The sequence below is a fragment of the Leptodactylus fuscus genome, chromosome 6 (genome assembly GCF_031893055.1).
Source record: "Leptodactylus fuscus isolate aLepFus1 chromosome 6, aLepFus1.hap2, whole genome shotgun sequence".
Taxonomy (NCBI): domain Eukaryota; kingdom Metazoa; phylum Chordata; class Amphibia; order Anura; family Leptodactylidae; genus Leptodactylus; species Leptodactylus fuscus.
The window spans coordinates 137,674,476-137,688,026 of NC_134270.1; the positions used below are offsets into that span (position 1 = coordinate 137,674,476).

The 13,551-nt window shown below is 45.7% G+C and overlaps 1 protein-coding gene across 1 annotated transcript in view; it reads left to right on the plus strand.

Moving 5' to 3' along the window:
- Positions 1–13,551, plus strand: part of MYH7B (myosin heavy chain 7B) — a 48,480-nt gene that overhangs the window by 17,279 nt on the left and 17,650 nt on the right. Inside the window, exons 9-15 of the mRNA XM_075277337.1 lie at positions 9,887–9,979; positions 10,143–10,206; positions 10,551–10,649; positions 10,813–10,916; positions 11,124–11,262; positions 12,209–12,327; positions 12,465–12,614. Coding sequence (XP_075133438.1) covers positions 9,887–9,979; positions 10,143–10,206; positions 10,551–10,649; positions 10,813–10,916; positions 11,124–11,262; positions 12,209–12,327; positions 12,465–12,614 — 768 coding nt within the window. The remainder of the gene's footprint in view (positions 1–9,886; positions 9,980–10,142; positions 10,207–10,550; positions 10,650–10,812; positions 10,917–11,123; positions 11,263–12,208; positions 12,328–12,464; positions 12,615–13,551) is intronic.

Genomic DNA, 13,551 nt, shown 5'->3' on the forward strand with positions numbered 1-13,551 from the left:
TGGTGGAGGGAGCCTCTAACCAGCCCAGTTTGGACCAATTCATGGTGGAGGGAGCCTCTAAAAAACCCAGTTTGGACCAATTCATGGTGGAGGGAGCCTCTAAACAGCCCAGTTTGGGCAAATTCATGGTGGAGGGAGCCTCTAAAAAACCCAGTTTGGACCAATTCATGGTGGAGGGAGCCTCTAACCAGCCCAGTTTGGACCAATTAATGGTGGAGGGAGCCTCTAAACAGCCAAGTTTGGACCAATTCATGGTGGAGGGAGCCTCTAAAAACCCCAGTTTGGACCAATTCATGGTGGAGGGAGCCTCTAACCAGCCCAGTTTGGACCAATTAATGGTGGAGGGAGCCTCTAACCAGCCCAGTTTGGACCAATTAATGGTGGAGGGAGCCTCTAACCACCCCAGTTTGGACCAATTCATGGTGGAGGGAGCCTCTAAACAGCCAAGTTTGGACCAATTCATGGTGAAGGGAGCCTCTAAAAACCCGTTTGGACCAATTCATGGTGGAGGGAGCCTCTAACCAGCCCAGTTTGGGCAAATTCATGGTGGAGGGAGCCTCTAAACAGCCCAGTTTGGGCAAATTCATGGTGGAGGGAGCCTCTAACCAGCCCAGTTTGGACCAATTAATGGTGGAGGGAGCCTCTAACCAGCCCAGTTTGGACCAATTAATGGTGGAGGGAGCCTCTAACCACCCCAGTTTGGACCAATTCATGGTGGAGGGAGCCTCTAAACAGCCAAGTTTGGACCAATTCATGGTGGAGGGAGCCTCTAAAAACCCCAGTTTGGACCAATTCATGGTGGAGGGAGCCTCTAACCAGCCCAGTTTGGACCAATTAATGGTGGAGGGAGCCTCTAAACAGCCAAGTTTTGGGAAATTCATGGTGGAGGGAGCCTCTAACCAGCCCAGTTTGGACCAATTCATGGTGGAGGGAGCCTCTAAACAGCCCAGTTTGGGCAAATTCATGGTGGAGGGAGCCTCTAAAAAACCCAGTTTGGACCAATTCATGGTGGAGGGAGCCTCTAACCAGCCCAGTTTGGACCAATTAATGGTGGAGGGAGCCTCTAACCAGCCCAGTTTGGACCAATTAATGGTGGAGGGAGCCTCTAACCACCCCAGTTTGGACCAATTCATGGTGGAGGGAGCCTCTAAACAGCCAAGTTTGGACCAATTCATGGTGGAGGGAGCCTCTAAAAACCCCAGTTTGGACCAATTCATGGTGGAGGGAGCCTCTAACCAGCCCAGTTTGGGCAAATTCATGGTGGAGGGAGCCTCTAAACAGCCCAGTTTGGGCAAATTCATGGTGGAGGGAGCCTCTAAAAAACCCAGTTTGGACCAATTCATGGTGGAGGGAGCCTCTAACCAGCCCAGTTTGGACCAATTAATGGTGGAGGGAGCCTCTAAACAGCCAAGTTTGGACCAATTCATGGTGGAGGGAGCCTCTAAAAACCCCAGTTTGGACCAATTCATGGTGGAGGGAGCCTCTAACCAGCCCAGTTTGGGCAAATTCATGGTGGAGGGAGCCTCTAAACAGCCCAGTTTGGGCAAATTCATGGTGGAGGGAGCCTCTAACCAGCCCAGTTTGGACCAATTAATGGTGGAGGGAGCCTCTAACCAGCCCAGTTTGGACCAATTAATGGTGGAGGGAGCCTCTAACCAGCCCAGTTTGGACCAATTAATGGTGGAGGGAGCCTCTAACCACCCCAGTTTGGATCAATTCATGGTGGAGGGAGCCTCTAACCAGCCCAGTTTGGACCAATTCATGGTGGAGGGAGCCTCTAAAAAACCCAGTTTGGACCAATTCATGGTGGAGGGAGCCTCTAAACAGCCCAGTTTGGGCAAATTCATGGTGGAGGGAGCCTCTAAACAGCCCAGTTTGGGCAAATTCATGGTGGAGGGAGCCTCTAACCAGCCCAGTTTGGACCAATTAATGGTGGAGGGAGCCTCTAACCAGCCCAGTTTGGACCAATTCATGGTGGAGGGAGCCTCTAAACAGCCCAGTTTTGGCAAATTCATGGTGGAAGGAGCCTCTAACCAGCAGAGTTGTGGGAAAGCAGGGTGGAGGGAGCCTCTAACCAGCAGAGTTGGTGGAAATCAGGGTGGAGGGAGCCTCTAACCAGCAGAGTTGGGGGAAATCATGTTGGAGGGAGCCTAGTATTAGCAGAATTGTGCAACGCTTATGGTGGATGAGTATGAGGATGCGGAGGAATTGGAGAGGTTGAGTACAGACATGGAGTTTCATGTTGGGGTGCTTTACACAGGTGGGCACAAAAATGAAGGCTCTATCCAGTGGTGGTTCATTTTTATCAAAGTGAGCCGGTCGGCACTCTCAGCTGACAGACGGGTGCGCTTGTCAGTGATGATGCCACCGGCTGCACTGAACACCCTCTCAGATAGGACGCTGGCGGCAGGACAGGACAGCACCTCCAAGGCATATAGGGCAAGTTCAAGCCACAGGTCCAACTTCGACACCCAATACGTGTAGGGCGCAGAGGGGTCGGAGAGGACAGGGCTGTGGTCGGAAAGGTATTCCCGCAACATGCGCCTATACTTCTCACGCCTGGTGACACTAGGACCCTCCGTGGCGGCACTTTGGCGAGGGGGTGCCATCAAGGTGTCCCAGACCTTAGACAGTGTGCCCCTCGTTTGTGTGGACCGGTGAGAACTTGGTTGCCTACTGGAGGAACTGCCCTCCCTGCCGCCAACGTCACATGCTGGAAACATCTCCATCATATTCTGCACCAATTGCCTGTGGCAAGCATTGATGCGATTGGCCCTCCCCTCTACCGGAATAAAAGACGAGATGTTGTTTTTATACCGGGGGTCAAGGATAGCAAAGATCCAGTACTGGTTGTCCTCCATGATTTTGACAATACGCTTGTCGGTTGTAAAGCACCCCAACATGAACTCAGCCATGTCTGCCACAGTGTTAGTTGGCATGACTCCTCTGGCCCCACCGGAAAGTTCAATCTCCATTTCCTCCTCATCCTCCATGTCTACCCATCCGCGCTGCAACAATGGGACGATTCGAAGTTGCCCGGAAGCCTCCTGTATCACCATCACATCATCGGACAACTCTTCTTCCTCCTCCTCCTCCTCCTCCTCCTCCATTAAACGCAGTGAAGCGGACAGATGTGTGGACCTACTCTCCAGCTGTGACGGATCGGATGCTATCCCTAACTCCTCTGTGTGATCTGAGTTATCCCTGATGTCAATCAGGGATTCTCTCAGAACACACAAGAGCGGGATTGTAAGGCTCACCATCGCATCCTCAGAGCTCACCCTCCTTGTGGACTCCTCAAAGACCCGTAGGATGTCACAAAGGTCTCTCATCCATGGCCACTCATGGATGTGAAACTGAGGCAGCTGACTTTGTGGCACCCTAGGGTTTTGTAGCTGGTATTCCATCAAAGGTCTCTGCTGCTCAACCACTCTATTCAACATCTGAAACGTTGAGTTCCAGCGTGTGGGGACGTCGCACAAAAGCCGGTGTTGTGGCACATGCAGGCGTTGCTGGAGAGATTTTAAGCTAGCAGCGGCTACTGTCGACTTGCGAAAGTGGGCGCACATGCGCCGCACTTTCACCAGTAGCTCTGGAACATTGGGGTAGCTCTTTAGGAAACGTTGCACCACTAGGTTGAAGACGTGGGCCAGGCATGGAACATGTTGGAGTCCGGCAAGCTCCAGAGCTGCTACCAGGTTCCGGCCGTTATCACAAACGACCATGCCTGGGCCCAGGTGCAGCGGCTCAAACCATATTGCCGTCTCATCGAGGAGGGCATCCCTCACCTCGGAGGCAGTGTGCTGTCTGTCCCCCAAGCTGATCAGCTTCAGCACAGCCTGCTGACGTCTACCAACGCCAGTGCTGCAACGTTTCCAACTCGTAGCTGGGGTCAATCTAACAGCGGAGGAGGAGGCGGTGGCGGAGGAGGAGGCGGTGGCGGAGGAGGAGGCGGTAGAGGAGGAGGAGGGGGGTGTTCTTCTCGTGTCCCTGCCAGGAATGTTAGGCGGGGAGACGAGGTACACCGGGCCAGTTTGGGAAGCAGTCCCAGCCTCAACTACATTCACCCAGTGTGCCGTCAGTGAAATGTAGCGTCCCTGTCCGCATGCACTTGTCCACGCGTCGGTGGTCAAGTGGACCTTTGTGCAAAGCGCGGAACTAAGGGCCCGCCTGATGTTGAGTGACACGTGCTGGTGCAAGGCGGGGACGGCACACCGGGAGAAGTAGTGACGGCTAGGGACGGCATAGCGAGGTGCCGCAGTTGCCATCAGGTCCAGGAAGGCGGGAGTTTCAACAAGCCGGAACGCCAACATCTCCTGGGCCAGCAGTTTAGCGATGTTGGCGTTCAAGGCTTGCGCGTGTGGGTGGTTAGCAGTGTATTTCTGCCGCCGCTCCAATGTCTGAGAGATGGTGGGTTGTTGTAAAGAAACGCCTGATGGTGCCTTTGATGGTGCAGGAGAAGGAGATAAGACAGGACCAGGGGAGGATGAGGTAGAAGTCAACAAAGTGGCGGAGGCAGATGAAGTGGTGTCCTGGCTCGTCCTCTGGAGTGCATCGCCAGCACAGTCAGCAGTGGCAGTGGCAGAGGCAGAGGCAGTGGCAGAGGCAGTGGCAGTGGCGTGAACGGCAGGCGGCCTTTGTCCTGCCGTTGCTGCCTGCCACTGATTCCAGTGCTTGGATTCCAAATGACGGCGCATTGAAGTGGTGGACAGGTTGCTCTTCTCAGAGCCCCTAATCAATTTCGAGAGGCAAATTGTGCAGACAACACTATATCTGTCCTCGGCGCATTCCTTGAAAAAACTCCACACCTTCGAGAAACGTGCCCTCGAGGTGGGAGTTTTTCGGGGCTGGGTACGAACTGGAACATCTTGGGAGATTCCGGGTGTGGCCTGGCTTCGCCTAAGCTGCTGACCTCTGCCTCTGCCTCTAGCTACCCTTTTTGGTGCTGCACCTGCCTCAACATCCACACTACTTTCCCCGCTTGACATCCCCCCTGTCCAGGTCGGGTCAGTGTCCTCATCATCCACCACTTCCTCTTCCAACTCCTGTCTCATCTCCTCCTCCCGCACAATGCGCCGGTCAACTGGATGCCCTGACGGCAACTGCGTCACATCATCGTCGATGAGGGTGGGTTGCTGGTCATCCACCACCAAATCGAACGGAGATGGAGGAGACTCTAGTGTTTGAGCATCTGGACACAGATGCTCCTCTGTTAGGTTCGTGGAATCGTGACGTGGAGAGGCAGGTTGAGGGACAATGAAAGGAGCGGAGAACAGCTCTGGGGAGCAGGGACAGTTTGGGTTATTGTTCTGTAAAGCTTCGGAATTTTGGGAGGAAGGAAGACAAGACTGTTGGGTAATAGGAGGAGAGGAGGCAGAGTCTGACTGGCTGCTGGACAATGTGCTGTAAGCGTTCTCTGACAGCCATTGCAAGACCTGTTCCTGGTTCTCGGGCCTACTAAGGTTTGTACCCTGCAGTTTAGTTAATGTGGCAAGCAACCCTGGCACTGTGGAGTGGCGCAATGCTTGCTGCCCCACAGGAGTAGGCACGGGACGCCCTGTGGCTTCACTGCTACCTTGCTCCCCAGAACCATTCCCCCGACCTCGCCCACGGCCTCGTCCACGTCCCTTTCCGGGAGCCTTGCGCATTTTGAATTCCTAGTTAGAAATTGGCACTGTATACCAGTAGTAAAAATTGTGGGTGCACGTAACCCCAATATATTCTTTGAATTCCCAGTCAGACACTGGCACTATATGGCAGTAGCAAGAAATGAGGGTATTTGTATTCCCAATATACTCTTTAAATTCCCAGTCAGACAATGGCACTGTATACCAGTAGTAAAAATTGTGGGTGCACGTAACCCCAATATATTCTTTGAATTCCCAGTCAGAAACTGGCACTATATGGCAGTAGCAAGAAATGAGGGTATTTGTATTCCCAATATACTCTTTGAATTCCCAGTCAGACAATGGCACTGTATACCAGTAGTAAAAATTGTGGGTGCACGTAACCCCAATATATTCTTTGAATTACCAGTCAGAAACTGGCACTATATGGCAGTAGCAAGAAATGAGGGTATTTATAACCCCAATATATTCTTTGAATTCCCAGTCAGACAATGGCACTGTATACCAGTAGTAAAAATTGTGGGTGCACGTAACCCCAATATATTCTTTGAATTCCCAGTCAGAAACTGGCACTATATGGCAGTAGCAAGAAATGAGGGTATTTATAACCCCAATATATTCTTTGAATTCCCAGTCAGACAATGGCACTGTATACCAGTAGTAAAAATTGTGGGTGCACGTAACCCCAATATATTCTTTGAATTCCCAGTCAGAAACTGGCACTATATGGCAGTAGCAAGAAATGAGGGTATTTGTATTCCCAATATACTCTTTGAATTCCCAGTCAGACAATGGCACTGTATACCAGTAGTAAAAATTGTGGGTGCACGTAACCCCAATATATTCTTTGAATTACCAGTCAGAAACTGGCACTATATGGCAGTAGCAAGAAATGAGGGTATTTATAACCCCAATATATTCTTTGAATTCCCAGTCAGACAATGGCACTGTATACCAGTAGTAAAAATTGTGGGTGCACGTAACCCCAATATATTCTTTGAATTCCCAGTCAGAAACTGGCACTATATGGCAGTAGCAAGAAATGAGGGTATTTGTATTCCCAATATACTCTTTGAATTCCCAGTCAGACAATGGCACTGTATACCAGTAGTAAAAATTGTGGGTGCACGTAACCCCAATATATTCTTTGAATTACCAGTCAGAAACTGGCACTATATGGCAGTAGCAAGAAATGAGGGTATTTATAACCCCAATATATTCTTTGAATTCCCAGTCAGACAATGGCACTGTATACCAGTAGTAAAAATTGTGGGTGCACGTAACCCCAATATATTCTTTGAATTCCCAGTCAGAAACTGGCACTATATGGCAGTAGCAAGAAATGAGGGTATTTGTATTCCCAATATACTCTTTGAATTCCCAGTCAGACAATGGCACTGTATACCAGTAGTAAAAATTGTGGGTGCACGTAACCCCAATATATTCTTTGAATTACCAGTCAGAAACTGGCACTATATGGCAGTAGCAAGAAATGAGGGTATTTATAACCCCAATATATTCTTTGAATTCCCAGTCAGACAATGGCACTGTATACCAGTAGTAAAAATTGTGGGTGCACGTAACCCCAATATATTCTTTGAATTACCAGTCAGAAACTGGCACTATATGGCAGTAGCAAGAAATGAGGGTATTTGTATTCCCAATATACTCTTTGAATTCCCAGTCAGACAATGGCACTGTATACCAGTAGTAAAAATTGTGGGTGCACGTAACCCCAATATATTCTTTGAATTCCCAGTCAGAAACTGGCACTATATGGCAGTAGCAAGAAATGAGGGTATTTGTATTCCCAATATATTCTTTGAATTCCCAGTCAGACAATGGCACTGTATACCAGTAGTAAAAATTGTGGGTGCACGTAACCCCAATATATTCTTTGAATTCCCAGTCAGAAACTGGCACTATATGGCAGTAGCAAGAAATGAGGGTATTTGTATTCCCAATATACTCTTTGAATTCCCAGTCAGACAATGGCACTGTATACCAGTAGTAAAAATTGTGGGTGCACGTAACCCCAATATATTCTTTGAATTACCAGTCAGAAACTGGCACTATATGGCAGTAGCAAGAAATGAGGGTATTTATAACCCCAATATATTCTTTGAATTCCCAGTCAGACAATGGCACTGTATACCAGTAGTAAAAATTGTGGGTGCACGTAACCCCAATATATTCTTTGAATTACCAGTCAGAAACTGGCACTATATGGCAGTAGCAAGAAATGAGGGTATTTGTATTCCCAATATACTCTTTGAATTCCCAGTCAGACAATGGCACTGTATACCAGTAGTAAAAATTGTGGGTGCACGTAACCCCAATATATTCTTTGAATTACCAGTCAGAAACTGGCACTATATGGCAGTAGCAAGAAATGAGGGTATTTGTATTCCCAATATACTCTTTGAATTCCCAGTCAAACAATGGCACTGTATACCAGTAGTAAAAATTGTGGGTGCACGTAACCCCAATATATTCTTTGAATTACCAGTCAGAAACTGGCACTATATGGCAGTAGCAAGAAATGAGGGTATTTATAACCCCAATATATTCTTTGAATTCCCAGTCAGACAATGGCACTGTATACCAGTAGTAAAAATTGTGGGTGCACGTAACCCCAATATATTCTTTGAATTACCAGTCAGAAACTGGCACTATATGGCAGTAGCAAGAAATGAGGGTATTTGTATTCCCAATATACTCTTTGAATTCCCAGTCAGACAATGGCACTGTATACCAGTAGTAAAAATTGTGGGTGCACGTAACCCCAATATATTCTTTGAATTACCAGTCAGAAACTGGCACTATATGGCAGTAGCAAGAAATGAGGGTATTTATAACCCCAATATATTCTTTGAATTCCCAGTCAGACAATGGCACTGTATACCAGTAGTAAAAATTGTGGGTGCACGTAACCCCAATATATTCTTTGAATTCCCAGTCAGACACTGGCACTATATGGCAGTAGCAAGAAATGAGGGTATTTGTATTCCCAATATATTCTTTGAATTCCCAGTCAGACAATGGCACTGTATACCAGTAGTAAAAATTGTGGGTGCACGTAACCCCAATATATTCTTTGAATTACCAGTCAGAAACTGGCACTATATGGCAGTAGCAAGAAATGAGGGTATTTGTATTCCCAATATACTCTTTGAATTCCCAGTCAGACAATGGCACTGTATACCAGTAGTAAAAATTGTGGGTGCACGTAACCCCAATATATTCTTTGAATTCCCAGTCAGACACTGGCACTATATGGCAGTAGCAAGAAATGAGGGTATTTGTATTCCCAATATATTCTTTGAATTCCCAGTCAGACAATGGCACTGTATACCAGTAGTAAAAATTGTGGGTGTATATAGCCCCAATTCTATTGCTAGGGGACTTGCAGGGTATTTCTGGGGTGAAGGTGGGGGGGCACACCGTTGGAACGGGTATCGGGGTATATATCGGGTATACGGGAATACACTGACAGTGTATTCCATTCAGGATCCTGGGAAAGCTGGGTTGCGGCGATTGAGCCCGTCAGTGCCACGTTACACTGACAAGCTTCTCCCTGGAATTTAGCTCTTACAAGAGCTGTTGGTTGTCTTCTCCTTCCTATCCTAGCCTGTCCCTGCCTACCCAGAATCTAAGCCCTAGCTAGCTGGACGGAAACCTCCGTCCTCGGTGAATTGCAAGCTCAGAATGACGCGAACCTGGGCGGCGCTGTTCTTTTAAATTAGAGGTCACATGTATTCGGCAGCCAATGGGTTTTGCCTACTTTTTTCAACGTCACCGGTGTCGTAGTTCCTGTCCCACCTACCCTGCGCTGTTATTGGAGCAAAAAAGGCGCCAGGGAAGGTGGGAGGGGAATCGAGTAATGGCGCACTTTACCACGCGGTGTTCGATTCGATTCGAACATGCCGAACAGCCTAATATCCGATCGAACATGAGTTCGATAGAACACTGTTCGCTCATCTCTAGTTAAGATGGCTTCCCCATAATCATGTGCAGAAAACTGTACATGAAAAAATACTAGATCAGAAAATAAAAACAGATTGGTAAAAAAGAATACGTATCAATATTTATTTAATGGATTAACTAAAAATAAGTAGGTGACACATTCCCTTTAAAAAAGTTATCAAAAAAAAATCTTGACTGTTGACCCTGTACTCTGTCTGGACCATTATGGATGAATAGACTGACCCATGGATAGATACTATATACTGTATGATCAGCAATATTTTCATCTCTAGGGCACTCTTGAAGACCAAATCATAGAAGCTAACCCAGCAATGGAGTCATTTGGCAACGCCAAGACCCTAAGAAATGACAATTCCTCCCGCTTTGTAAGTGATAAGTATTTGAGCACAATTTATAAGTTCTATTGAATATGAACCTTGCATTATAGGTCATGTTAACCTTTGCTACGTCTATATATATGAGAGATCCATAGTGTTGAGCATGTTTTTGGTTTGCGATGATATTACTTAGTTATCTTTATCTACCTAGGGGAAGTTTATTCGAATCCATTTTGGGCCTACTGGAAAGCTGGCTTCAGCTGACATCGATATCTGTAAGTACAGCTGTATAGTAGGAATATAGGGGATAATGTTTATAGAGGGGGACGTCTGTTACTTGCATTACATATAGGTATGAAATAAAAAAAAATACAATATCATAAATAGGTCTAGACAACCAACCCTATCCCCAAATTCTTATTATAAAGTGACAATAGCTATTAGGTAAACTGGATAACAATTGGGATGTCTGGGCAATGGCTCTCTAGTTACTCAAGTGATTTTCTTTGTTCTATCACGTACTATATACTCTTATTGCACTCTACATAGAATAACATTTACATTCATCAGAGTTCTTAATAATTATTAATTTTTTCAATTTTTTTTTTTTTTCTGTAAGATCTCCTGGAAAAATCTAGAGTGATTTTCCAGCAGCCTGGGGAGAGAAGTTACCATGTCTATTACCAGATTCTGTCTGGAAAGAAGCCAGAGCTCCAAGGTAAAAAAAAAACAAAAAACAAAAAAACATGTCCCGTGTGTATGTCTTTATATACCATATCTTAAGACATGGAGCAAACACACAACATACTACATCCATAGAACGATTTTATGTATACTGTCTCTATAGTTCCATATGTTCTGATCATGATGATTTCTTCTAGACATGCTACTGCTCTCCACCAACCCCTACGATTACCACTTTTGCTCACAAGGAGTGACAACTGTGGACAACCTGGATGATGGAGAAGAACTCATGGCCACTGATGTAAGTAAACTGAAGCAATTGTTATGTAGGCATTGAGAATAGGATGGAGAAAACCGTGGGAAATTGAGACAAAGTATATGGGAAAATTGTATTTTCTCCTTTAAGTTTCCTTGTATAAAGGTGCACAAGTCAATATTTGGAAACTCTGCAAATTATTTATTTTTAGTGTATTTTTAAAAAAAAATGTGTTTGTGCTTTCCCATACAGCACGCTATGGATATCTTAGGCTTCAGTCAAGAGGAGAAGACGGGCAGCTATAAAATAGTCGGGGCCGTTATGCATTTTGGAAACATGAAGTTCAAGCAGAAGCAGCGAGAGGAGCAAGCGGAGGCCGACGGCACTGAAAGTGGGTGCACTTTGTGGCATTAAAGGGATCCTATCATTAAAACTTAATTTTTTTCTCACTACCACATAGGAATAGCCTTAAGAAATGCTATTCATCTCCTACCTTTAGATGTCTTCTCCGGGCCGCTGTTCGGTATAAATCTCAGTTTTCATTGGTATGCAAATGAATTCTCTCACAGCACTGGGGGGCGGTCCCCAGCACTCAAACTGCACTGGGGGCATTCCCAATGCTGAGAGAGAACTCTCCAGAACTGCCTCCATCTTCTTCAGGAACGGGTCTTCATTGCATCTTCTTCCAGGGGTTGGCATCAAACTTCTAGGTCTCGATTCTAGGGCAAAGCCGACTGCACATGTCCGCCGGCCACAAGAAAATGGTCACATACACAGTAGTATAAGCGGCCATTTTCTTGTGGCTGGTAGGCATGCGCAGTCGGCTGCCCGAGGCCTAGAAGTTTGAAGCCACCGCCGGAAGAAGATGCGTGAAGACCCGTTCCTGAAGAAGATGGAGGCGGCACTGGAGAGTTCTCACGCAGCATTGGGCCACCCCCAGTGCTGCAAGAGAACTCATTTGCATACAGACAAAAACCGGATTATATACCAAATGGCGGCGCGGAGAAGACATCTAAAGGTAGGAGTAAAATAGCATTTCTTAGGCTATATATATATATATATATATATATATATATATATATATATATATATATTATAATACTATTATATTATTGACATTTTTTTGGTAGCCAATGAATAACATGTCATAGTATGACTTTACAGGGGGATACATCTACATATACCTAACTAACATACACCATCAACATATGGACATAAACCGTGGCTGTCTACTTTATAACTTGGTGTTAAAATGGCGGATGCTATGTCATTGTCCTTCTTATGGTGTACATTTCTGGATAAATATCAGATTGTTGTCCATCCTTTGACTTATACAGGTGCCGACAAGGCCGCCTACCTTATGGGAATCAGTTCAGCTGATCTCATTAAAGGTTTGCTCCATCCAAGAGTGAAGGTTGGCAATGAATATGTGACCAAAGGTCAGAATGTGGAACAAGTAAGTATTTCTAAATAGTTTAACATAAATGTATACAGTAAATCACTTATGTAGACTTAGCGTTATCATATGGGCAGCGTCCGAGCTGTAATATTTTAGTGTGTTGATATCTGATTTTCTTTTCCCTTTATTTACAGGTAGTTTTTGCAGTCGGTGCCTTAGCAAAAGCCACTTACGATCGCATGTTCAAGTGGCTTGTTAGTCGAATTAACAGGACATTGGACACCAAGCTGGCCAGACAGTTCTTCATAGGAGTGCTGGACATTGCTGGCTTCGAAATATTTGAGGTAATTGGTTTATTCCGTGTATATATAAGAAGGTCCGTGTATATACAGTAACTCTACATATAATAAGGTGATAACAGTCTGACTGGTGGTTGTCTGGCTGCCAGGACAGGATAAGGTCCTAGATTTTTATTTTTACAAGTTATTTATTTAGATATTTTAATTAGAAAATTACCCAAAACATTCAAACAGAAGAATAAATACAGGGCGCCAATAGGCAGAATGACGCACCAATAAATTTGCAAACTAAGAACATTGGAATTAAGCTTTTCTCCTTTGCACAAAATAGTAATTGAGCACCATTTAGTAACTTCACTTATTAAGGAGGTGGGTACATCCTTCGGGGAAGGGAGGGAAACATGTCAGGGGCAAGAAGTAGGGGAGAAAGCATGGGGGTATGTAGTGAGGGGCAATAAGAGGGGGGAGAAAGAAAGAAAACATAGGGGACCCCCTCCAAATCAAAGTGGGAGGGGGTCCTCTTTATTGGAGAATGGGTGGAGGGAGGTATCGTCCTCAGCTGACCACTTAGTGCCCCTCAGGGTCCCAAAAGGTCCCAGATTTGTTTTCTTGCACTGTCGCTGATCTAGTCATATTCCTCAGGGTTAAATCAGACTTGGCCAACCATCGCAGTTTCTGCCTCGTCATTTAATTTTTAATTTTTTTTTTCATGATGTGGAGTCATATCCTGATTTTAATGGAAATTCCACTGTGTATATGCTGTGATTTCCCATTGCAACACAAGGCTTGTGAATTATCCAACAAAAGCCATATGAAGAAAAACATGAACAGTTAGTGAGGTCTTGTAGTATGTACTACTGCTTGCCAAAATATGCACGGACAAAAAAAAAAAAAAGTTAAAAAATTACAATACTTAATTAAGAAAAAATTAAGAAACTCGCTCACCATTTATGTCTACAACTCCTATGTGATGTACATATAG